A 22,269-nucleotide genomic window follows, 5' to 3' on the forward strand; every position below is an offset into this window, starting at 1 on the left:
ATATTAGGGATGTTGCTGTAACATAACCTAGCTTATTACAACTTCTACAAGTTATGCTTAATGTAGGAACACTGCCTAAAAATCTGTCAGATCATTGGTTTGGGACCTGCTCTAGGCATCTAGGTTTGGGTTCCAACCCGAGCTCTGCCAGACTAGCTCAGGCTTAGCTCCTCTAGTCAGGCCTGGGGTCTATTATCCCTTTAAGATGTGTTTGGGACGGTGCCCGGCAGATAGCGCTTTGGGGTATTATCTGTTAGGGGGTTAGAGCTCCTGTGGCTACCCTTCACTTCTTCCCAGCCAGCCATCCAGAACATGCTGGACACTCCTATTCCCTTCTCTTCTATTGGAGAGCTGAGCACAGGGCAGAACAGTTAACCCTGGGAGGCTTGGGTCCAATTCAAATGATAAAATCCTGGGCCTGGCTCTAGACTAGAGCTGTAATGAAAAATGAAATTGAGAGATATGACTGTGTCCCAGCTGGCAAGTTCATAGCAAGTATCAGAGCTGGGAACTGACCAAGTCTAACTAGCTTCAATCAGTGGGAACTGGGAAGCACAAGTCACATTCCCATTCACACTCAAATAACTTACACGTGGGGTGTCTGGTTTTATTCAAACAGTCAGAGTTCCCACCAAGGAACAGAAACTGACTAATTGGGAGCTGTGGGTCTTAACAGGGCAGGGATGTCCAGGTATCAGAAAATAAAAGGAGCTCAGTTGAGCAACCAGAGCAACATTAGGACCAGGCCGAAACGCAGAGGCCAGGCCTCACGGAGCCCAGCCCCACTCATGGTCTCAGCATAGAACCTCGCCACCTCCTCGTTGGGGTTGCCCTGGGCCGGGTCGAACCACATCTGGATGCAGCGGCCGCTTCCCCGGCCATAGTTGCTGACTTTGAAGGAGTGACTCCAGATTTCATTGCACAGAGCAGCAGGCGTGGGGAAGTAGAAGTCAAAGCGGTGGCAGGCAGTTCTCACTGGGCACTGGTTATACCCTATGGGGAGGATGGAAGACCTGTAGCCACTGGGTCCAGAACCATCTCTTGTTCCACCAGCCCCACAGCCTCAAATCTCCATATACTCGTTCCACACCCCCGCTCCACCTCCAAACCCCTCCCTCCCCACCGCCCCCACCCAGGCCCTCACCTGAGGTCCAGTTCCAGCCCTTGTGCCAGTTGGTCTTGCAGGTGTAGGAGGTGCGGCAGTCTTCCCACCAGATCTGACAGTCCTCTTTGCAGAGGGGCACGTTCAGGACCCGCTCTTTGCGCCAGCTCTGGTTCACCTGGGGGGAGCGGGGGGGGGAGGAAGGGCTCCAGTCAGCCAGGGATCTCAGCTGCTACAGCCTTGATGGGGTCCAGGGCTGGGGGAGGGGGCGGTGCTTCTACTGTTACCAAACTCAGGTTCCGCTGTTCTCTGCTCAAAAGCCCATAATCGAGAGGTGAGAGGCCAGTGTCAGTAGAAAGGAAAGTTGCTTTAATCAGAAAAGCCGGCAATCTGGGGAGAAGGTGAACTCATGTCCCGAGACCAACTCCGAAGATTCTGCTCAGCCATGACAGTTTTTAAAGGGAAAAAGGGGAAAGAATCTCAGTGAATCATCAAGGCAGGAGGTTGGATTCTGTATCATTCTCCATTGTGTGCAGACTGGCTGACTCTCTCTTCAGACATTATCTTGCCCAAGTGATCTGCCTGCAGGATTGCTAAGGGAGCTGTTGGAGGTAGAGAGCTAGTCATTTTTTAACTACTTAATTCTTCATTCTTACTTCTTTTAATCTAGGAAAAGAACCAACAGGTTAGGCAAGGCATGGTGTCTATTCAGGAGAGCATAAGTCAAGAGTTAGGTTAAATTGCCTGGTGATCTCATTCCTATAATTAGGCTCCTTTAAGGTTAGAGGGGAACAGAAATGGGCAAACAGGAAAGGGGCAAAAGAGCTGCGTTCACTACCACCCTCAGTCCAGAGTTCCTGGACCACGCCCTCCCTGCAAGTGGTTGGTGGGCCCTGCCCTCTGCTGAGGTTCATGTCTGTGGGGATGGTGCCCATACCTCCTGGATCCAGGGCCCCAGGTTAGGTGAGCACTCGTAGAGGCAGGTGTCCTGAATAAAGTGGCGCTTGCAGGCGGGCTCCATCTTGCCACAGTGATCCCAGTTGAATCTGTACAGGTAGGAAATATCCTTATGGGCTTCTCGGCTGGTGTTGACGGAGCAGCAGGCGTTCTTCTTCCAGGGACTGCACTGGGAGGGGAAGACATGGGACTAAGTCCTTGACCCACCATGGCCATCTCCTCCAGATTCTGGTTCCTCTGCCTCGGGTGGGTCACCCAGAGGAGCCCTCGCTGGGGAGGCTGTCTCTAAGCCTGGCCTTGAGGAGCCCTCATGGTGGGGTAGAGGCAATAATAATACTGACTTTTAACTCTCACACCCAGCATAACCAGAATATTCACATGCGTAGCCTCTCCCCTTTTAGTCCTTGATTCCCCAACACAGTCTTCAGGGAAGCACTTGCTACTGGGGGGCCTTCTTTGGGGGAGAAGGCTTTCCAAGACTGTGGAATCCCAGGAGGGAGCCTTACCCAGAGATGCAGTCATCACAACATTCATTCATTCAAGTCTTTATTGAGCTCCTACTTATTCTAACCCAGGCATTTTTCTAGGAACTGGGAACACAAGGAAAACTTATCACTGGATAATTGCTTTGGGAAAAAACAAAGCAGGAGAGGAATGGGAAATTGTTTTCTAGAAGGGTAAGATTAAGCCTCTTTCAGAAGGTGAGAAAGACCTGGAGGTAAGGAAGCAAGTTAAATAAACTGCAACCCCAGAATAGTTCTAATTACAGAAATACTCAATACATTCTTATTGAATGAATGAAAACCCATGGCCTAGAATTTAGTATAAAAGCACAATATTAAGATGTGCACTTTAAAAAAATATATAGGCTGAAGAGGGTAAAGTCAAGGCTGCTGGAAGTATCCAAGTAATACCACCACTTGTCAGGCTGCACTGGCAGCTAGGGGCTCGATGATGCAAAACAAGCACAAACAGGACTGTGGTCATTATCTGCAGATGAGATAAATATGAACATTCACATATTGAAATGCATAGTTCAAGTGACTTGCCTTTTGGTTTTTTCTTTACAGTTATGACATCACATTGACTTTTTTTTTTTTTAACATTTAGATAGGTTCAGGAGATTGAAGGGATTGTGGCAAAGTCCTTGTCATAGGAAGGAAGGTCCAATAGGGTTGCGAGCCCCAGAGGACATGTTTGCCTCACACCCAGCCTCACTGTGAGAGACCCTCTTTCCCTGAGCTGTTTGGGGCTGGCAGAAAAGAAGCCGCCACATGCAGTGTGCTCTTTCTCCTATCAGATCCTTGGAGGGTAGCCCCAGTCTAAACTCAGAAATCAAAATCAACCCCCCAAACAGGTCTCTCCAGGTGCTTCTCCAGGCCTGCTTCCTGATTTTAATAACACGGAAACCCAACAACCAAGAAGCTGAGCTCTTGGCATTGCCTGACAACACTGGGCACACAGTATGTGTTAAAAAGTCACCCATAAACCAGTGCAAACTGAAGACCTGCTCAGGCGGCCTCCCTGCCTTCACCAAGGAGGCAGGCAGACGTTCCCTGAGGCAGCTCTTCCCCGACCCAGACCACTTCTCGGCCCACCTGCTCATGTAGCTTGTCCTCGGGACCTGGCTTTTCCTTATGGTGCTTGGCATTCATGCAGACATTGAGAAGCTCAGTCCTGGGCCGGGCTGTCCATACGGCAGCCGCCCCTACCACAAGGAACAGTAGCCACGTTGTCTTCCAGGCCATGCTTGTCCCTGAAGAAATAACTGTGGTCAAAGGCAGCAAGGAATGTGAGAATGCGGGAATGCAGAGGTGGGTCCTCAAGGTGTTAATAACAGTCTTAGGTGGGTGGAGCCTAGGGCGGATCAGACTGACACCCTAGTCTTGCCAGCCTCAGGGAGGGTTGGGCCTGGGACAGTACCTGGCTGGGATCTCCCTGGCTTCTTTACAAGGTCATGAGGATCAAGTGCAACTAAGGGATGGAGTTTGGGCAAAATGCAGAAATAGCCAGGAGATTGCCATAGGTTCTCAATCCCTTGTTCGAAATCCTTGGAGGCAAATGTTTCAGAGCTTAAAACTTTTCAGATTTTGTTGACTGAAAAAAACTTACAATGTAAGAGCTCTGAGTTGAGTTTACTCAGTGTCTATAGCCCAGGAGACTGCTCTGCAAAACTGTTCTGAAGAGGTGAAGGGGGAGATCAGTACATATGTGATTTCGGCCAAGGGGTACATGCAGTCAAGCACACATCTCGGTAGAAAGTTGCTGCTAGTCGCAAGGAACAGATATCTTAGTTAATGGCTTTAGTGCTTTTCTAGATATGAGAAGATGCAAGAGTTTGTGTTCATAAAATTTTTTCCTAAAAATATCTAACCATCCGAAAGGCCTGTTCTGCCAATTTTCCCAGAGTACAGAGTGCCTTGTTCCTGATCTCCACCCTGAATTTCTTTTAGTGTGTGTTAAAAGTCAGCGACTGCAGTCACTAATGACTTAATCCTTATAGAACCTGGGTGGTGGAGTGACATTCTTTAGTTGGCAGTTTTATCAAAGGTAATACAAAATAAGATAATACAATTTACATGCACTCAATGATCAAGCACACATTCTGTGGGGAAGGAAATAGGTATACTGGTGGGATAAATAAAAACTATAATAACCTCACATTAATTTTCAGGTCAGATTTTTTTTTTTTTAATTTATTTTTGGCTACTTTGGTTCTTTGTTGCTGTACACGGCTTTCTCTAGTTGTGGAGAGCGGGGGCCACTCCTCGCTGCGGTACGTGGGCTTCTCATTGTGGTGGCCTCCCCCGTTGCGGAGCACGGGCTCCAGGCGCGCGGGCTCAGCAGTTGTGGCTCGCGGGCTCCAGAGCACAGGCTCAGTAGTTGTGGCGCACAGGCCTAGCTGCCCTGTGGCATGTGGGATCTTCCCGGACCAGGGCTCGAACCCATGTCCCCTGCACCGGCAGGCGGATTCTCAACCACTGCGCCACCAGGGAAGCCCTCAGGTCAGATTTTGACACCAAATGACTTTGTGTAAAAGTTTATCTTAGTTTTGGAACTCCAGATGCAGATCAATGTTTTAAAAAAAAAAAGCCCTGCTTCCAGCCCTTTCCAGCCTCATTATTTGGCCTCTCCCAGAGACCCTGTGACCTGGAGGATGTAACAAGGCAGAGGCTTGGGGGTGGACATGGGCAGCCAAACAGCCCACCCCTGGGGCCTAGGGAGGCTCCTGAACCTCTGCCACAGAGCTGGCCTCTCCTTGGCCTTCATAGCATCTCAATCCCCTGACCTCTGATGCTGAGCTTTGGGAGGTGCCTGTTACCTCATGCCGCTGGTCACCAGGTGCCTGGTTCTCCTAAAACACTCAGAATGCATTTCTTACAGCTCCTAAAGCTTATGCATCCTCCCTGCTCACAAAGTTGCCTCGCCGCCACATTGCCCCCATCTTCTGCAAAACTCCAGCATCTTGCCTGGGCCTCCTGGATGGGGCCTGAATGCCCAGCAGGGCTCGGGGAAACCTGGGATTATATTCCCACCTAGCTCTCCTCACTTCACACCCTTCCACAATCCATTATCCTGCTACACTGTTTATTCCAGTGTTCATTCATTTGCTAATTCATTCATTCCAGGACCCAATCATCTCTCCGTTGATCCTATCACTCCCTGATCTCCAAGGGCACAGGACAAATCTGTATTCTTGGAAATGCCAGGTGATTCAGGATCAGGCTCCTTTGGGGAAACAGAGTCTAGCAGTTTAGAGCACAGGGTTCCAGATCCGCCTGTCCATGATCCCAGTTCTCATACTTCCCCTCCTGCTTGACCTTGGGAGAAAATAACTCACATTATCTTGAGGCTTAGTTTCCTCACCTGAGGATTAAATGTAGGGGGGAAACCCTAAGAAATACTAGCCAGCTGGGCACGGATTGAGGAATCAGTTGGGCATGGGTTGAGGAACATGTCCCAAGTCACACAGTAGGGACCACCCAAGTCCAACTCAGGACCCTCAAGTCCAGAGCTCCTTCAGCTTTTGTCCCCTGCTCTTTCCCTGTGCTGAGGCTCCCATAGGGGTAACTGACACAGAGTACTGGGGGAGTACTGGGAGGGCTGAGAAAACCCTTTCCCCAGGTCCCATTGGATCCCAGTCAGTCGGTGGTTTTTCTTGCTGTGGCTGCTTTCTAGAGCCAGAGCTCTCTTCCCCTCCATGCCACCTACATCACCCTGCAAGCCCCTCCCCCTCCTAGTCTCAGCTTCAGATTTGGGTCCAGCTCAGACCCCACCACCACCACCAATCACCATCCTCAACACTGCCACCCCTCCCCCCAGGGTCCCAGACTTGAAGCTCTGAGAACTCAGTGCTGTGCTGAAAGGCAGGAGTGCTGGGTTCTACTAACTTGTAGTTTAACCTTGGGCAGGCCCTGTCTCTGCTTCTGGATTCTCTGCCTTTAATACTTGCTGGGAGTGCCCTAGGGTGTGTTGCTCTGAGAGGGGGTGCAGAGTGACATACCTGGGAGAAGAGGAGGCTCTCGGTCTGACTCAGGCTTCTGCTCTGCTCTGCAGTCCCCCTTGCCTCACTCTAGGGGACAGAAGGGGCTTAGTGGCCTAGGAGACGGGCAGTGGGAATGTGGCCCAGGAGAGGCGCTTAGGATAGGGCGAAGGCCACCCAGGAGTTAATTATTGCACGTGGGCTCCAGCAAGGCCTTCATGGAAGGGTGGTGGGTAGGAGGGACTGGATTAATAGTGCAGGCCTAAGGCCAGTCCCCAAGCCCCACTTATTCCATTTTCTCCCCTAAACTCAGGTCTGAGAAAACCTTGCAGCCTGAGTTGCTGGGATCCTTTAAAGAAATCTGCTCCACTTCTAACACCCTCATCCTGTTATACCGATAAAGAGAATGAGACCCAGAGAATCAAGACAGAGCTCATTGCAGGGCAAGGGCTGGAGCTCGGGCTTCCCAGCTCCCAGGCAGCTGTAGAGAGTATGGAGCTCCCATATCCCCAACTTATAGAGCCACCAACTCTTCAACCTCAGCAGCCTCAGGCATTGCCCGCCTCCAGCTATAAAATCACAGATGTTCAGATTACCAGAGCCTCAGTTGTTCCAAGGCCCCAGCTCCCCTCCCTTCCCCCACTCCCCTACCCACTCACACACAAGTCTCCTTTCTCCAGCAGCTAAGAGTCTGCTCTAATGTAGACTCCTCCCACCACTCCTACCCCAGCCAGGGACAGAAGCCTTTCTTTTTTCACCCTCTGAGGCCAGGCTGGTACCACTGGTGGGGAAAGGGAAGAGGGGAGGAGCAAATCTGGGCCGGAGGGAACGTTGAGCTCTGTTTTGTCGAGGTGCCTGTGTGCAACACGGCGGGGAGGTGGTGGTAGAGGTGAAAGCCCGGGGAAGGGTCCAGGTTGGATGTGGGAGCCATCAGCCTATGATGGCAGCAGAAGTTTAAGGAATATGGGGCCTCACTATCCTTGGAAAGGCCACGGGTCTGAGCCCGTGGAACAGGGGGCGGGGCTGGGAGCCAGAGGAGGCAGCTGGATCACTGGAGGAGCATCAGCCAAGAAGGAAAGCCCTAAAGAGCCTGCAAAGAAACTGACTCCAGTGGGGGGGAGGGGAGAGAACTCAACTCCCAGGAGACCCCTAGCTTGTGCCCTGCTTTCCCTCTCCCTCGGAGTGAGCCATACTTGACTCCTGTGACAACCTGGGAGGGTTAAGCCCTCTGAAGACCTGAGCAGGTAGAGGGCTGCTAGAACACCCAGACCTCCCTCCTGGCTTTACAAGCCCAGCTCAGCCTTCTCCTAATTGGAGCATGACCAGGTGTCTAGGAATGCCCAAAAGCATTCCTCTAGATGCTCTTCTAGATGGGACTTGCCCCTGTCCCCCATCCTCCACCCCTGCGCCAGGAACTGATCATAAACTGGGCTTTATAGTTCCTCCACTGCGGGAGTGATGTTTGGCCTCCGAGACCTCAGGGGTTCAGAAGAAGCGACCAGCAGGTGGGAAGTGAGTTGGAGGTGGAGTTCTAATCTGTGAGGAGTCCCTGCCCTTGTTGAGCCTCGTGCCGGGCTCTGAATCTGAAGCCTCAGTGCTCAGGCCATCTGGCCAACAGGGAGGGGTACAGTCAAGCATCCACTGTGGAGCCGATCCCGAGAGTATCTGCCCGGACTGGAAGCTTAATACCAGCCAAGTTAGCCATTGGCATCCTTGTGGACCCCGATCTGAAGGCTGCCCTGTGACTTGACAAAGATGAAAGGAAGGTCTTTGGCCCTGCGTGGGTGGGGGCTCTGGGCTGCAGGGAGTAGGGGTGGGAGAAACTGGGGCTTTTCCTGAGTGCCAGCCCATGGCATATGCAGTTGCTTATCACCCATCCTCACAGCTGCTAAAACTGCGGTTCCCAGGCAGCAAAGAGGGGCTAGAGCTGAGTCTGATTCCAAGCCTGGCTTCTTTCACAAAGAAAGGAGAAGAGCACTGTGAGGGCATCAGAGTCTTGAGGGTTGCAGATCCAGTGTTTCTTCTCTGGCCTCATTTCCTGCCCTTGACCTCTTAACTTCTGTCTTAGCCACCTAGAAATTCTGCTGTGCTTCTGTCACCTCCAAGCCTTTGCACTTCCTGAGCCCTCTCCATGGAATGCCATTCCTCCACCTAGTCTGCTTGGTAAACATTATGCTTTGGAAGCCTTCCCTAACCTTTCTGGGCTTCCACGGAACTACGCCACACTCTGTGCTCCCCTGGAGCAAACCCTCAGCTCACTGTTCTAAGAGTTACTGGTTCTCACATCTGTCTGCCCCCACCAGACAGCGCAAGGTGCTCAGTTCCCTTCCTGTCGGCCGACACTGGCAGATTGGGTGTTCAGAAGGCATCTGCTGACTGACAGAATGAGTGCATGGATTCCTTCACTTCCTAAGTACCTCCTCTGTGCTAGGCACTGACCCAGGCCCAGGGGATCTGGCACAAAATGTCATAGACATGGCCCCTGCTTTCAGGTGTGTATGTTTTGTTAGGGAAAAGTCAGTAAACACAGTGGATGGATATCTGTACAAGAGGACTTCTTTTGGTTGAGTGGTCAGAAGTCATTTTAGTGGGGAATTAATTGTAGGTTGAAACGTAAGTGGCTACAAGGAGCCAGCCTGCAGAGTATAAAAGAGCATCCCAGGAACCCTGAGAGGGAATATTTGGAGTAAAAGCCCCAAAGTGAAAAGTGTGAATGGGGCTTATATATGGGGGGTGTAGAGGGGGAATTAATTTGACACGATATCTAAGTGGAGGAGGGGGGCTTCCAGGCCACTGAAGTTTGGTTTTTCCAGCAGACACCATGGAAGAGCATTAAAGGGTTGGAGAGGGGATGTCACATAATAAGACATTTTTAGTGTTTGTTTTCACTTTTTAAAAAATGTCCATCAGACAGTGAAACTCCAGAGTGAAAGTGTGATGGTAAATAGGATACCTGCAGTCCTCAAAGTATCTCCCTACAACATACTTATTAATTACAAAGCGGAGGAAAAGTAATGGAGAAACCTGGCAGAACCAATCTCAACCAAAAGATCAGTTAACATCGTCAGGAATGGGCAAACCCAACACCATGTGCCCCCCATCATGATGCACCAAGAGGACACGGTATTGCTTTTGGGATACTTGTGTCAAAAATTCAGAACCTCAATCTGATGAGGAAACAGATAAACCCAAAATGAGAGTTATTCTATAAAATAACTGGCCCATGCTTTGTAAAAATGTCAAGGCCATAAAAGAACCTCCCTGCCTCAGATATCCATCAATAGGTGACTGAATTAAATGTGATCTATACATAGAACTGAATATTGCCCAGCAATGGAAAAGAATGAATTAGATCTTTGTAGATCAATATGGAAAGATCTCAAAAACTGTGTTCTCATGGTAAGAAACATGGCAAGTGAAAACTCCACTGAGATGCCCTTTATCCCACCTATCAGTTTAGAAGAAAATCAGCTTAGCAGGAAATTCAAAGTTTAACGCTACACTGTGTTGACCAGATTGTGGGGAAACAAGGCTAGTGGGGGCCACATTGATATAACCCCTGTAAAATTGTAACTATCAAAATTATAAATCCAAATACTCCTTGACCCAGCAATCCCTCTTCTGGAATTCAATGCTATAGCATTCTACTATGTGCATGATTTTTCATTGTAGAATTGTCATTTTTAAAAAATGGAGACAGTGCAAGTGTTCATCATGGGGATCTGCCCACTGATATCTCCATCCCAGCCCACATCTAGTAAGGGAAGGAAAGGGAAAGAAACTTTCAGGAGCCTGGTAACTTATCTGCCAATCTCTCCCCAGCTTCCCTCTACCAATTCCCTTGTTCCCTTGTGGTATAGGAGGGGGCATGAGGGGGAAGGCTGGTGCAGAAGTAAGAGCCCCAGGCTAAGGGATCAACTTCTACCCCCTACTTGCTGCCGAACTTCAAGCTAGTCCCAGTCCCGCTTTGGGCCTCTCAAGAGGAATGATGAAGCAATGAGGCATGCCCCCACCCCCAACCCACGCATCCGCAAATTATTTATAAGGCACAGGACACACATAGATATATTTATTAGAATAGGCTGTCAGAGGATCCCCACAGGACCTTGGATCAGGAACCAATGACCAGGGTATTGTGAGTCCTCCTCATCTGAGAGAGTGGAGCAGGGCTGAGCTGAGGTTGGGTGCAGGCAAGGAAGGTATCCAGGTGTCAGCAGTGGAAACAGCTTAGCCAAGGAACCAGCGTTGCAGTATCTGGGTGAGGTTGAGCAGGAGAGGTCCAATCCCCTGGGGCATGGCCCCAGAATTTGTGGTCTCAGCATAGAACTTCGCCACCTCCTCGTTGGGGTTGCCCTGGGCCGGGTCGAACCACATCTGGATGCAGCGGCCGCTTCCCCGGCCATAGTTGCTGACTTTGAAGGAGTGACTCCAGATTTCATTGCACAGAGCAGCAGGCGTGGGGAAGTAGAAGTCAAAGCGGTGGCAGGCAGCTCTCACTGGGCACTGGTTATACCCTATGGGGAGGATGGAAGACCTGTAGCCACTGGGTCCAGAACCATCTCTTGTTCCACCAGCCCCACAGCCTCAAATCTCCATATACTCGTTCCACACCCCCGCTCCACCTCCAAACCCCTCCCTCCCCACCGCCCCCACCCAGGCCCTCACCTGAGGTCCAGTTCCAGCCCTTGTGCCAGTTGGTCTTGCAGGTGTAGGAGGTGCGGCAGTCTTCCCACCAGATCTGACAGTCCTCTTTGCAGAGGGGCACGTTCAGGACCCGCTCTTTGCGCCAGCTCTGGTTCACCTGGGGGGAGCGGGGGGGAGGAAGGGCTCCAGTCAGCCAGGGATCTCAGCTGCTACAGCCTTGATGGGGTCCAGGGCTGGGGGAGGGGGCGGTGCCTCTTCCGCCCTCAGTCCAGAATTCCTGGACCGCGCCCTCCCTGCAACTGGCCTGTGGGCCCTGCCCTCTGCTGAGGTTCATGTCTGTGGGGATGGTGCCCATACCTCCTGGATCCAGGGCCCCAGGTTAGGTGAGCACTCGTAGAGGCAGGTGTCCTGAATAAAGTGGCGCTTGCAGGCGGGCTCCATCTTGCCACAGTGATCCCAGTTGAATCTGTACAGGTAGGAAATATCCTTATGGGCTTCTTGGCTGGTGTTGACGGAGCAGCAGGCGTTCTTCTTCCAGGGACTGCACTGGGAGGGGAAGACATGGGACTAAGTCCTTGACCCACCATGGCCATCTCCTCCAGATTCTGGTTCCTCTGCCTCGGGTAAGTCACCCAGAGGAGCCCTCGCTGGGGAGGCTGCCTCTAAGCCTGGCCTTGAGGAGCCCTCATGGTGGGGTAGAGGCAATAGTAGTATTGACTTTTAACAGAAAGTAACACAGGGGATGTGGGAGACCTGGGGAACCATCGTCTGGGGGAGCAATTATTATCTGTACATCTCTAAGCAGTTTACAAAGTTATTTCATGTTATCTGGGTTATTTAGATTACTCATTTTGCACTGAGACAGTATGAATTGAGTGCAGGCACTGTGCTGGGTGCTGCGAATACTGTAATGAACAAAATAGATCAAATCTCTGCCCTCCTTGCGCTTATGGTTTTAGTTAGGGGTGGGGAGGGGGGAGACAGAGAACACTGGGGGCACTGAAAATAGCAGACGCGAAGTCCCTGAGGCTTTTGCACTTTATCTTCTCAGTAACCCAGTTATGGAGTAAAAGGTCGTTACTCCGATTTTTACAGAGCTTAAGTAAGCTGCACCCCTTGTGGATGGTAAGGTTAAGGTTTTACCTCAGGACAGAGAGGAGAGAGAGGAGCCTGGTCTCGGGCTGTGGTGAGGCGTGGAGGGGAAGGGGGCCAGTCTGGCTCTCTCAGGGTCTGGAACCCCAGGCGAGGGGGACTCCTGGTAGGTCTTAAAAGCAGCGGGGCACAGAGGGGCAGTGACCACACATAGGCCTGAACGTGGGCCTGACTAAACATGGGAGGCAATCCTAGAAGGGTGAATTCAAGGCAGGTAAGCTGGTAGAAGTGGTGGAGGTTTCTCTTTAGAAATTGCTGTAGGCTGGGAGTCAAGAGCTGAGCGATCATGAGCCAATTGCTTAAAATGTCTGAGATGAACTCTAACATCCAGGCTCAAGTGAGAAGGGAGATGTGACAGGTCTGGGCATTCAGGAGAAACTAAGGAAAATCCCTGAGGGTGGATCCAAACCAACCCCTCTCCAATAACCCAGCCCACGCCTGGGGCTGCTGCCGCAGAACCTGCTTCCAGGCCTCCCCAGCTTCGTGCATGCAGTTCCTTAGGTGCCCAACTCTTGGTCGCCCTGCAAGACCCCATGCACCTCATCCCCGACCTGCCAGCCAGGGTCAGGGGTTTCTGCCTCCAAAAGAGTTAGTTAATATAATGAAAAGCGGGGAATTCCCTGACGGTCCAGTGGTTAGGACTCCGCGCTTTCACTGCCAAGGATGTGGGTTCAATCCCTGGTCGGGGAACTAAGATCCTGCAAGCTGTGCTACACGGCCAATAAATAAATTAATTGACTAAATTAAATATAATGAAAAGCACTTCCTGGCCTATGCTAGAGACTCAGCAAAACCAGCCACTACCATATAGCCTACATCCCTCCGAATTACAATCACCTGACTCCCTCCAAGGTCGGTGTCTGCATCATTTCTTGGCAAAGAGGAAGTGCTGCTTAGCGTTCTTTAAAGCAACCTTTAGAACTTAAAAAGTTCTGGGAATTCCCTGGCGGTCCAGTGGTTAGGACCCTGCGCTTTCACTGCCGAGGGCCCAGGTTTGATCCCTGGTCAGGGAACTAAGATCCTACAAGCCGCGCGGTGCGGCAAAAAAAAAAAAAAAAAAATTCCTAAAAAGAACTTTAAAAGTTCTAAAAATGCAGTGATGGGTATGGACTTTAAGTTTGGGAAGATGAAAAAGTTCTGGAGATGGATGGTGGTGATGTTTGCACAACAATGTGAATCTACCTAATGCTACAGAGCTGTACGCTTAGAAATGCTTAAACAGCAAATTTTATGTTATGGATATTTTACTACACACACATGCACACACACACAGAGCAAACGAACTGCTGGAAATGACTCAGAGGTAATGGGCTGCTGGACTTCCCTCTTTTCACCTGGAGCCCCTGGAAGCAGTCCATGCCAGTCTTTCCCTGGGAACACCCCAGCCCTCCAGCAGTGTGAAGCCTTGTAGGGAGCAGAGGGGGTGACCGGAAGGAATGAGATATCGGCATCTCTCATGAGCCTGGAGTTCAACTTCAAGCTCAGATTCTCTGAGCTGCTTCAGGAGCCTTCCCTATGAAATGGGAACTCAGGCCTCACCTCCCCTTCTCTGTGTGCAGCAGTATCCTTGGCTCTGGCCACACTAGACTTGCCACCGCTTGTGCTGTCACCCTCCAACCCGTGTACATGCTGTCCTCTGCTAGGCTGCCTTTTCCTTCTTTGTCTTCCTGGAAAACTCTTGCTCATCCTCCAAGGCCAAGGCCAACGGTCCCTTTACTTGGAAGTCTTCCCAGCATATCTGATTTGTCACTGTCTCTTCAGGACCTAATGGGGGTTGGGGACCTGGCCTGTTTGTAGTTATTTGTCACGTCGTGACCATGAGGGACGTGTCTCTTCTACCTTGACTTTGAGTTCCGTGGGCTGGCACATAATGAGGTTGGGAAAGGTTCCACCAGTCCCTCTCCCGGCACCTGCTAATGACTGGCTTCTCAGTTCCCACATGTACCTGTGCCCTCTGTGGGCCTATTTCCTCATTTGTATAAGTAGAGACCACCATCCACCTACCAAGGAGGCCTTTTGGACATATTCACGACAAGGTGTGAGGAAAACACTTGGCCCATAGAGGGTGCTAGATAAATAGTCACCCCAGTGTTCTAGTGGCCTCCTGAGAGAGGTCCACCAGGATCACCTCAGCCACCCTGCTGCCTCCATCACCTGCCAAAGCTGATCTTCCCATCTCCCTAACTTCTCCCCTTTTTGGGGTCAGCCCTCTCCCCTACCCCAGACCCCACTCCATCCTCACCTGGTCATGTAGCTTGTCCTCAGGGCCTGGCTTTGTCTTGTGGTGCTTGGCGTTCATGCAGACGTTGAGCAGGTCTGTCCTGGCCTGTGGAGTCCCGGACTGGGCACCCCATGCAGCAGCCACCAAAGCCAGAAGCAGCAACTGTGTCATCCGCCAGGCCATGTCCACCCACTTCTGCCAGAAAGCCACCGTGAGACTCTTGGTCAGATTTCCTGTCTCCCCCGCCAGCCCAGATCTTCTGGCCTCCCCACCCAGCTTACCCCACAGCACAGATGAGCCAAGCGATGAACGGCCTGGAGAGGTCTGGGCCAGATGGTAGGAATCCACCCCCGCCTGAGGACATTTTAACACTAGCTTGCTCTGTGACGTGGAGGGAGCCACCACCCCTCTCCAGACATCCCCTTCCGGATTTGGCCAGCCAGTATTTCACCCACAATCAGAGGGTCCCGCATAAGAGGAACCACAGGGCATGATCTGCTGATGGGGTTGGGGAGTGAGAGGAGGGGCGCCAGACAGGCTCTGCTTCTGCTTCCTCAGCCCATTCCCACTAGCCCAAAGCAGTCTAGGTTTAGGTGCCCAGAGATTGCCAGTGGGGCAGACAGGAAAGCTGACCCGGGGCCAGATGAAGGCCACTGAGCCATTCAGTTCTTGCTTAAGGTCCTGGACCATGTGCCAGGGGAGCTGGGAGTAGGGGCAGGGCTATGTGGAAAGCCAGTGAGACTGCAGGCCCAGAGAGCTAAATAAACCCCAGGTCCTTACACCTCGGCAACCCTCTCCAACCCCCGCGGACGGGTCTTGGGAAGTTTCCCGGGCAGAGTCAGGCCTAGACCTGGGGGAAGGCCAAGAGGTAAGGGGAATGTGGAGAAGAAACTGAGACAGAGTAGTGGGTGGTGGGGCACCAGAGGAAAAGCCTGAGAGAAACCAGCCTCCCAGGGCACCGGGGAGCTCCCACCTTGCCTCTCCCCTCCTGCCTTTCCTCCCTGTGCTGCCCTTACCTCTGCCCTCAGTCCACCTGGGATGGTAGAGTGTCTCCCCACCTCCCCACACTTTTTTATAAGCCCATCCTGACTGCTTGATCAGCTGCTCTGTCAAGGAAGGCTGGAGGCTTTGTCTAGGAAACAGCTCAATGGTCTTTCAGTTAGGGGCCAGTTAAACAAATGATGGTACATACACGCAATGAGATTTAACCTGGTGAAAAAGAATGAGAAAGCTCTTGATGTACAAATATGGAAAACTTTCCAAGTATATTGTTAAGTGAAAGAAGAAAGGTGTGTACACTTATGGTCAATTAAACTACAACAAAGGAGTCAAGAGCATACAATGGAGAAAAGACAGTCTCTTCAATAAGTGGTGCTGGGAAAACTGGACAGTTACATGAAAAAGAATGAAGTTAGAACATTCTCTAACACTATATACAAAAATAAATGCAAAAAGGATTAAAGACCTAAATGTAAGACTGGAAACCATAAAATTCCTAGACGGAAACATAGGCGTAACACTGACATAAATCGCAGCAGTATTTTTTTGGATCTGTCTCCTAAAGCAAAGGAAATAAAAGCAAAAATAAACAAATGGGACCTAATTATATTTAAAAGCTTTTTCACAGCAACGGAAGCCATCAGCAAAACGAAAAGAGAACCTACTGAGGGAATTCCCTGGCGGTCCAGTGGTTTAGGACTTTGCGCTTCCATTGCAGGGGGCATGGGTTCCATCCCTGGTTGGGGAACTAAGATCCCGAAAGCTGTGTAGTGCCGCCAGAAAAAAAAAAAAAAGACAACCTACTGAATGGGAGAAGAGATTTGCAAATGATATGGCCGATAAGGATTTAATACCCAAAATATATAAACATCTCCTACAACTGGACACCAAAACAACAAACAACCTGACTTAAAAATGAGCAAAGACCTCAATAGATATTTTTTCAAAGAAAACATGCAGATGGCCAACAGTCACATGAAAAGATGTTCAACATCGTTAATCACCAGGAAGATGCAAATCAGAACCACAGTGAGATGTCACCTCACACTTGTCAGGATGGCTATCATCAAAAAGAACACAAGGGCTTCCCTGGTGGCGCAGTGGTTGAGAATCTGCCTGCCAATGCAGGGGACACGGGTTCGAGCCCTGGTCTGGGAAGATCCCACATGCCACGGAGCAACTAGGCCCGTGAGCCACAATTACTGAGCCTGCGCGTCTGGAGCCTGTGCTCCGCAGCAAGAGAGGCTGCGATAATGAGAGGCCCGCGCACCGTGATGAAGAGTGGCCCCCACTTGCCGCAACTAGAGAAAGCCCTAGCACATAAACGAAGACCCAACAACAGCCATAAATAAATAAAATAAATAAATAAATAAAAATTAAAAAAAAAAAGAACACAAATAACAAACGTTGGTGAGGATGTGGTGAAAAGGGAACCCTCATACACTGTTGGTGGGAACGTAAATTGGTGTGGCCCCTGTGGAAAACTGTATGGATGTGTCTCAAAAAACTAAAAATAGAACTACCATATGACCCATCAATTCCACTCCTGGATGTATATCCAAAAAAACAAAAACACTAATTTAAAAAGATACATGCACCCCAATGTTCATAGCAGCATTGTTTACAATTGCCAAGATATGGAAGCAGCCTTAGTGTTCATCAACAAATGAGTGGATAAAGAAGATGTGTACGCACACACGCATGCACACACACACTGGAATACAACTCAGCCATAAAAAAGAATGAAATTTTGCCATTTGTAACAACATGGATGGACTTGAAGGGTATTATGCTGAGTGAAATAAGTCAGAGAAGGACAAATACTGTATGATATCACTTATATGTGGAATCTAAAAAATACAACAGGGAATTCCCTGGCAGTCCAGTGGTTAAGACTCCACGCTTACACTGCAGGGGGCAAGGGTTCGGTCCCTGGTTGGGGAACTAAGATCCCACATCCCACATACCTCAGGGCACAGCCAAAAAACAATTTTTTTTAAATAAAATCAAAAATACAACAAACTAGTGAATATAACAAAAAAGAAACAGACTCACAGATATAGAAAACAAGCTAGTGGTTACCAGTGAGGAGAGAGAAGGGGGGAGGGGCAACATTGGGGTAGGGGCTTAAGAGGTACAAATTTTATGTGTGAAATAAAAGCTACAGGGATATATTGTACGGCATAGGAAATATCGCCAATATTTTATAATAGCTATAAATGGAGTATAACCTTTAAAAATTGTGAATCACTATATTGTACACCTGTAACATATAATATTGTATATCAACTATACTTCAATTTTAAAAAAAGAGAAAGGTGCAGAAAGGTGACAATAGAATGCAATCTTTTGTGTAAAAAAGGAGGAGGGAGAATATTTGTGTTTGCATAAGAAAATTTTGGAGGGAGTTCCCTCGTGGCCTAGTGGTTAGGATCCCGGGCTTTCACTGCCATGGCCCGGGTTCAGTCCCTGGTTGGGGAACTGAAATCCTGCAAGATGCACACACAGCACAGCCAAAAAAAAAAAAAAAAGTAAAGAAAGGAAGGAAGAAAGAAAGAGAATTATGGAAAGGTACAAAAAAAATTGTTTTAAGTGGTTGCTTGGGGAGAGGGCACGGCTTAGGGATGAGACTTTCCTCTGTAAACCTTTCTATGCTGTTTTGATTTTTGAACCATGTGAATATACATATACCTTATTGAAATATACATGTATTTATGTATATTTATATAAATATACAAAAGGTTGAATGGAAAAATAAGATACAGAATGATGCATCTGATTTGATACCATTGATGTAAATTTGAGTAACATGATTAACAATGTAAACAATGCTACATATCAGTTATGGATGCTATACATATGTTTACAAAAGTATAAACATGAGGCTACCAATAGTCCTAGTTCCTTGGGTATACTGCCAGAGAAATTCTATGCATTTTTGCCACACATATCCCATTTTTATGCACAAATGATGGCATACTGTTCTATGCTTTCCACTTTTGGATACTTTTACTATACATTTATGCTTTTCACAAAAGAAACAAAAACCTCGTGAAATCAAATTATCCACACTTATACACTAGAGTATTATTGTCACATTTGATAGCATAACCTTCAAGTTACTTCTTTGTGCTTTGTACTGTCTGAAATTAATTCAAATGCTCTCTGTGGCAAAAAATCCTTTCATTAACCATTATAACAAAAAGTTAAGAAGGAAAAGTTCACTTTTGCAAGCTAAAAGTGCTTGATTCTCAGTCTTCATTTCTCAAACATTATTGCAGACAGTAAAACTGCTACCTCACTTAGGAAGACAAATGGTACTGCTCTGGGTTTTTTTTTAGTAATGTATATGGATATTTTCCCATTATGATTTGGGAAAACCTCCAAATCCTGTCATCACTTACTCAGCTAGTAGAATGCCTCTCCAGGGGGCAGGGTCTGTGGTTTCAGTCCTGTTCTCAGTACATGGTCTTGCTGCAGGTAAGTCTGAGGTGACAAGGTCAGTGTCCTGTTATGAGGTGCTCACCTTGCCCCATCTGCCTGCCCAGGGCTCCATCAGTGCTGAGTGCTGGTCCACAGTCAGCAGTGCCCAGCCCTCCTTCCATTGTACCAGCCTGTGATCTTCAGTGTGTTCCTGGTCTTCGTATCTTCAGTTTCTAAATAGGGACGTGTATGTCTATCTGTCTTCCTTCTCTTAGGAGTAGTTTGAAAGTATTATTTGTAGCCTACTAAACATTAATGTACATAATCACACTAGTAGTCATATACTGAGAACTACTTTATACCAATTAGAATAATAGATGCTTTACTTACACTGTTGTATCTTGTAATCCTCACAACACCCTGCAAAGTTGACATTATTCCCAGCATAAGGATGAGGAAATTGAGGCTCTGGGAACTAGCCGAATTCCCAAACAGCTAGAAAGTAGAGGAGTCAGGATTCAACCCAAGTGGGTTTAATTGCAAAGCCCATGCGTTTTCACTGTAATACCATCTCCAGATCAAATGTTTTATTTTCCTACCTTACCTACAGGAAATTTAGCTGAGAAACCACAGCCTGTGTTTACTTTTTAGAACAATCTTTAGAGCCTCTCTCTCTCTCTTTTTTTTTTTTTTTGGCCGTGCCATGAGCGGCATACAAGATCTTTGTTCCCTGACCAGGGATCAAACCCAGGCCCCTGCAGTGGAAGCGCAGACTCTTAACCACTGGGCCGCCAGGGGAGTTCGAGCCTCTCTCTCCAGAAACCTCTTAGACTGTACAGTTATTTTTTTAGTTCTGCTAAGTTTTGCCAAATAATGCAAATAAGGGAAATATATTTTAGAAATGAGTATCGTGTCACCCCATTCCAACCAGAGATAAGCTTAGAAGTTCTTTCTAGTCATATTATCAAGCAGGTATACAAATCATAAATGACACAAAAAGGAAAAACATAAGCTTTCCTTTGCCTTTTTGAAAAAAGCTAAGCAAATACACAAATAAATATATAAAGGCAGTCCATGCCTGCATCAATGATGAGAGTATGCTGGAGAAACTCCCTGGTGGTCCAGTGGTTAGGACTTGGCACTCTCACTGCCAACGGTGCAGGTTTGATTCCTGGTTGGGGAACTAAGATTTTACAAGCCACGTGGCGCAGCCAAGAAAAAAAAAAGTATGCCAAGAACCAAGGGTTATGATTAATCTAATCTCTTTCCCATGTGTGATGGGTTAAAAAAAAGGAACAAATTCTTTGACTATTGAGAAGTGAGGTCTGTGTCCCCTTCACTTGAATGTAGACAGGCTCTGTGACTGCTCTGACCAATATTATATGGTGAAAGTGATACTCTGCCGGTTTCTAGCTCCAGGCTGTAAGGGACTGTTATGGACTGCATGTTTGTGTCTCTCCAAAATTCGTATGTTGAAACTGTCTATCTCCCATGTGATGGTATTAGGAGGTGGGACCTTTGGGACCTGATTAGGGTTAGAGGAGGTGATTAGTATTAGATGGGATTAGTGCCCTTATAAGAATCATGAGAGAACTTGCCTCATTCTGCTCTCTACCATGTCTGGATACATTAAGAAGTCAGCAGTCTGCAACCTAGAAGATGGTCCTCACCAGAACTGGCTGTGCCGGCACCCTGATCTCAGACTCCCAGGCTTCGGAATATTACCAAGTCCAAGCTTGTACTGCTTGCCACATGACAGGACAATAAATTGAGAGGCGAGTTTTTGGGGCAAGGAGTAGCAACTTTATATGGAAAACCGGCAGGCTAAGATGGTGGACTAGTGTCCCAAAGAACCATCTTACCCGAGTTTGAATTCAGGCTTCTTTTATACTAAAAGGGGGTGGAGAGTATGGCAGGTTGTTGCAGACTTCTTGGTTCAGGAATCCTTAGTTCTTGCAGCTGTCCAAAGTCTGCTCACAATGTTCCTATAAACCTGCAACAAGGCAATGGTTATTTTCTTTTCTAAATTAATTCATTTATTTATTTTTTTGCCACACCATGCGGCTTACAGGATGTTAGTTCCCCTACCAGGGATTGAACCCGCACCCTTGGCAGTGAAAGCATGAAGTTCTAACCAGCAATTGCTATTTTTTGTTCTGCAACTTTTTTTTTTTTTAATATTTATTTATTTATTTGGCTGCACCGGGTCTTAGTTGCGGCACGTGGGATCTTCGTCGCCACGTGTGAGATCTTTGTTGTGGCACCCAGGATCTAGAGTTGCGGCATGTGGGATCTAGTTCCTTGACCCGGGATCTGACCCGGGCCCCCTGCATTGGGAGTGCCAGAGTCTTAACCACTGGACCACCAGGGAAGTCCCTGTTCTGCAACGTTTTATCTCTATATGAAGGGAAAAGTGTTATACCTTTAAAGGTCAGAGCCTCCAGAATGGGCTATCATGTATATTTCAGGCTATAGGCAACGTTCTTTACAAAGGTGCAGAGCCAGCATGAGTAAGCATGGGCAATAGAGCACAAGGGTTCGAGCTAAAGGAAGAGATCTGACATGGAGTCAGGTTTGTTCTTGTCTGTTATAAGAACTGTGAGAAATAAATTTTGGTTGTTTAAGCCCCCCAATCTATGGTATTCTGTTACAGCAGCCCAAATTGACCAAGACAGGGAGTGGCAGCTTCTACTTCCTGTATTTTGGAATACTAGCTCTTAGATCCCAGAGACACCATGTAAGAAGACTGACCACCCTGCAGGAGAGGCCACATTGAGAAGCCCAGGGACTACATAGAGAGGAGGGGGCCTCAGTTGAGGCCTGCCTTCCAGCAATTCTTGCCCAAGTGCCAAGCACATGAACAAAATCATCTTGGATGCTCAGGACCAGCTCAGACACAAGCTGAATACCACCAAGTGACCCCAGTCACTGCAACGTGGAGCAGAAGGATTATCTTGCTGAGTCTTGCCCAAATTCCTGGCTCACAAAATCTTGAAATATTATAAAATAGCTATTATTGTAAACCACTAAGCGTATTTTATTTTTTAATCTTTATATTTTGTAATAATCTTTGACTTACAGAAAAATTGCAGAAGTAGTACAGTTCCTGTATACTTTTCATCCAGTTTCTCCAAATGTTGAAATATAACCAGAGTACAATCATAAGAAATCAGGAAATTGGCTTTGATTCAATTCTATTAATTCATTTATAAACTTCATTTCATCTTTGCCAGTTTTTGCACCAACGTCCCTTCTCTGGTCCAGGATCCAATCAATCTATGAATCCAG

The 22,269-nt window shown here is 48.3% G+C and overlaps 3 protein-coding genes across 5 annotated transcripts in view; 1 reads left to right on the forward strand and 2 right to left on the reverse strand.

Moving 5' to 3' along the window:
• The window catches only part of ANAPC15 (anaphase promoting complex subunit 15), a 71,248-nt gene that overhangs the window by 20,005 nt on the left and 28,974 nt on the right, over window positions 1-22,269 (forward strand). The window lies entirely within an intron of this gene.
• On the reverse strand, window positions 584-7,133 carry LOC118898716 (folate receptor alpha-like). 2 transcript variants are annotated; one of them, XM_036859150.1, is made up of 5 exons: window positions 6,564-7,133; window positions 3,658-3,815; window positions 2,040-2,228; window positions 1,145-1,280; window positions 584-993 (listed from the first exon to the last, which is right to left on the reverse strand). In XM_036859150.1, the coding sequence occupies exons 2-5, from the start codon at window positions 3,805-3,807 to the stop codon at window positions 713-715; spliced, it is 756 nt and encodes a 251-aa protein (XP_036715045.1). In that variant the 5' UTR covers window positions 3,808-3,815; window positions 6,564-7,133; the 3' UTR covers window positions 584-712. The 2 variants fall into 2 exon arrangements, with proteins under 2 accessions (XP_036715045.1, XP_036715046.1); XM_036859151.1 differs by lacking the exon at window positions 6,564-7,133 and having other exon boundaries at window positions 3,658-4,684.
• Window positions 10,597-14,949, reverse strand: LOC118898714 (folate receptor alpha). Its single transcript, XM_036859148.1, has 5 exons — window positions 14,841-14,949; window positions 14,581-14,754; window positions 11,544-11,732; window positions 11,208-11,343; window positions 10,597-11,056 (listed from the first exon to the last, which is right to left on the reverse strand). Exons 2-5 carry the CDS (start codon window positions 14,740-14,742, stop codon window positions 10,770-10,772), a joined length of 774 nt encoding a protein of 257 aa, XP_036715043.1. The 5' UTR covers window positions 14,743-14,754; window positions 14,841-14,949; the 3' UTR covers window positions 10,597-10,769.

Source organism: Balaenoptera musculus, chromosome 8, assembly GCF_009873245.2.
Source record: "Balaenoptera musculus isolate JJ_BM4_2016_0621 chromosome 8, mBalMus1.pri.v3, whole genome shotgun sequence".
Classification (NCBI taxonomy): domain Eukaryota; kingdom Metazoa; phylum Chordata; class Mammalia; order Artiodactyla; family Balaenopteridae; genus Balaenoptera; species Balaenoptera musculus.

Bases quoted from the DNA above. Each gene is read 5' to 3' on its own strand.
- LOC118898714 (XM_036859148.1), bottom strand. From the start codon at position 14,742: ATGGCCTGGCGGATGACACAGTTGCTGCTTCTGGCTTTGGTGGCTGCT. The intron at 11,733-14,580 runs GTGAGGATGGAG...TTCCCCTCCCAG, and splicing joins AGGACAAGCTACATGACCAG to TGCAGTCCCTGGAAGAAGAA. The intron at 11,344-11,543 runs GTATGGGCACCA...CGCTCCCCCCAG, and splicing joins TGGGGCCCTGGATCCAGGAG to GTGAACCAGAGCTGGCGCAA.
- LOC118898716 (XM_036859150.1), bottom strand. From the start codon at position 3,807: ATGGCCTGGAAGACAACGTGGCTACTGTTCCTTGTGGTAGGGGCGGCT. The intron at 2,229-3,657 runs GTGGGCCGAGAA...TTCCCCTCCCAG, and splicing joins AGGACAAGCTACATGAGCAG to TGCAGTCCCTGGAAGAAGAA. The intron at 1,281-2,039 runs GTATGGGCACCA...CGCTCCCCCCAG, and splicing joins TGGGGCCCTGGATCCAGGAG to GTGAACCAGAGCTGGCGCAA.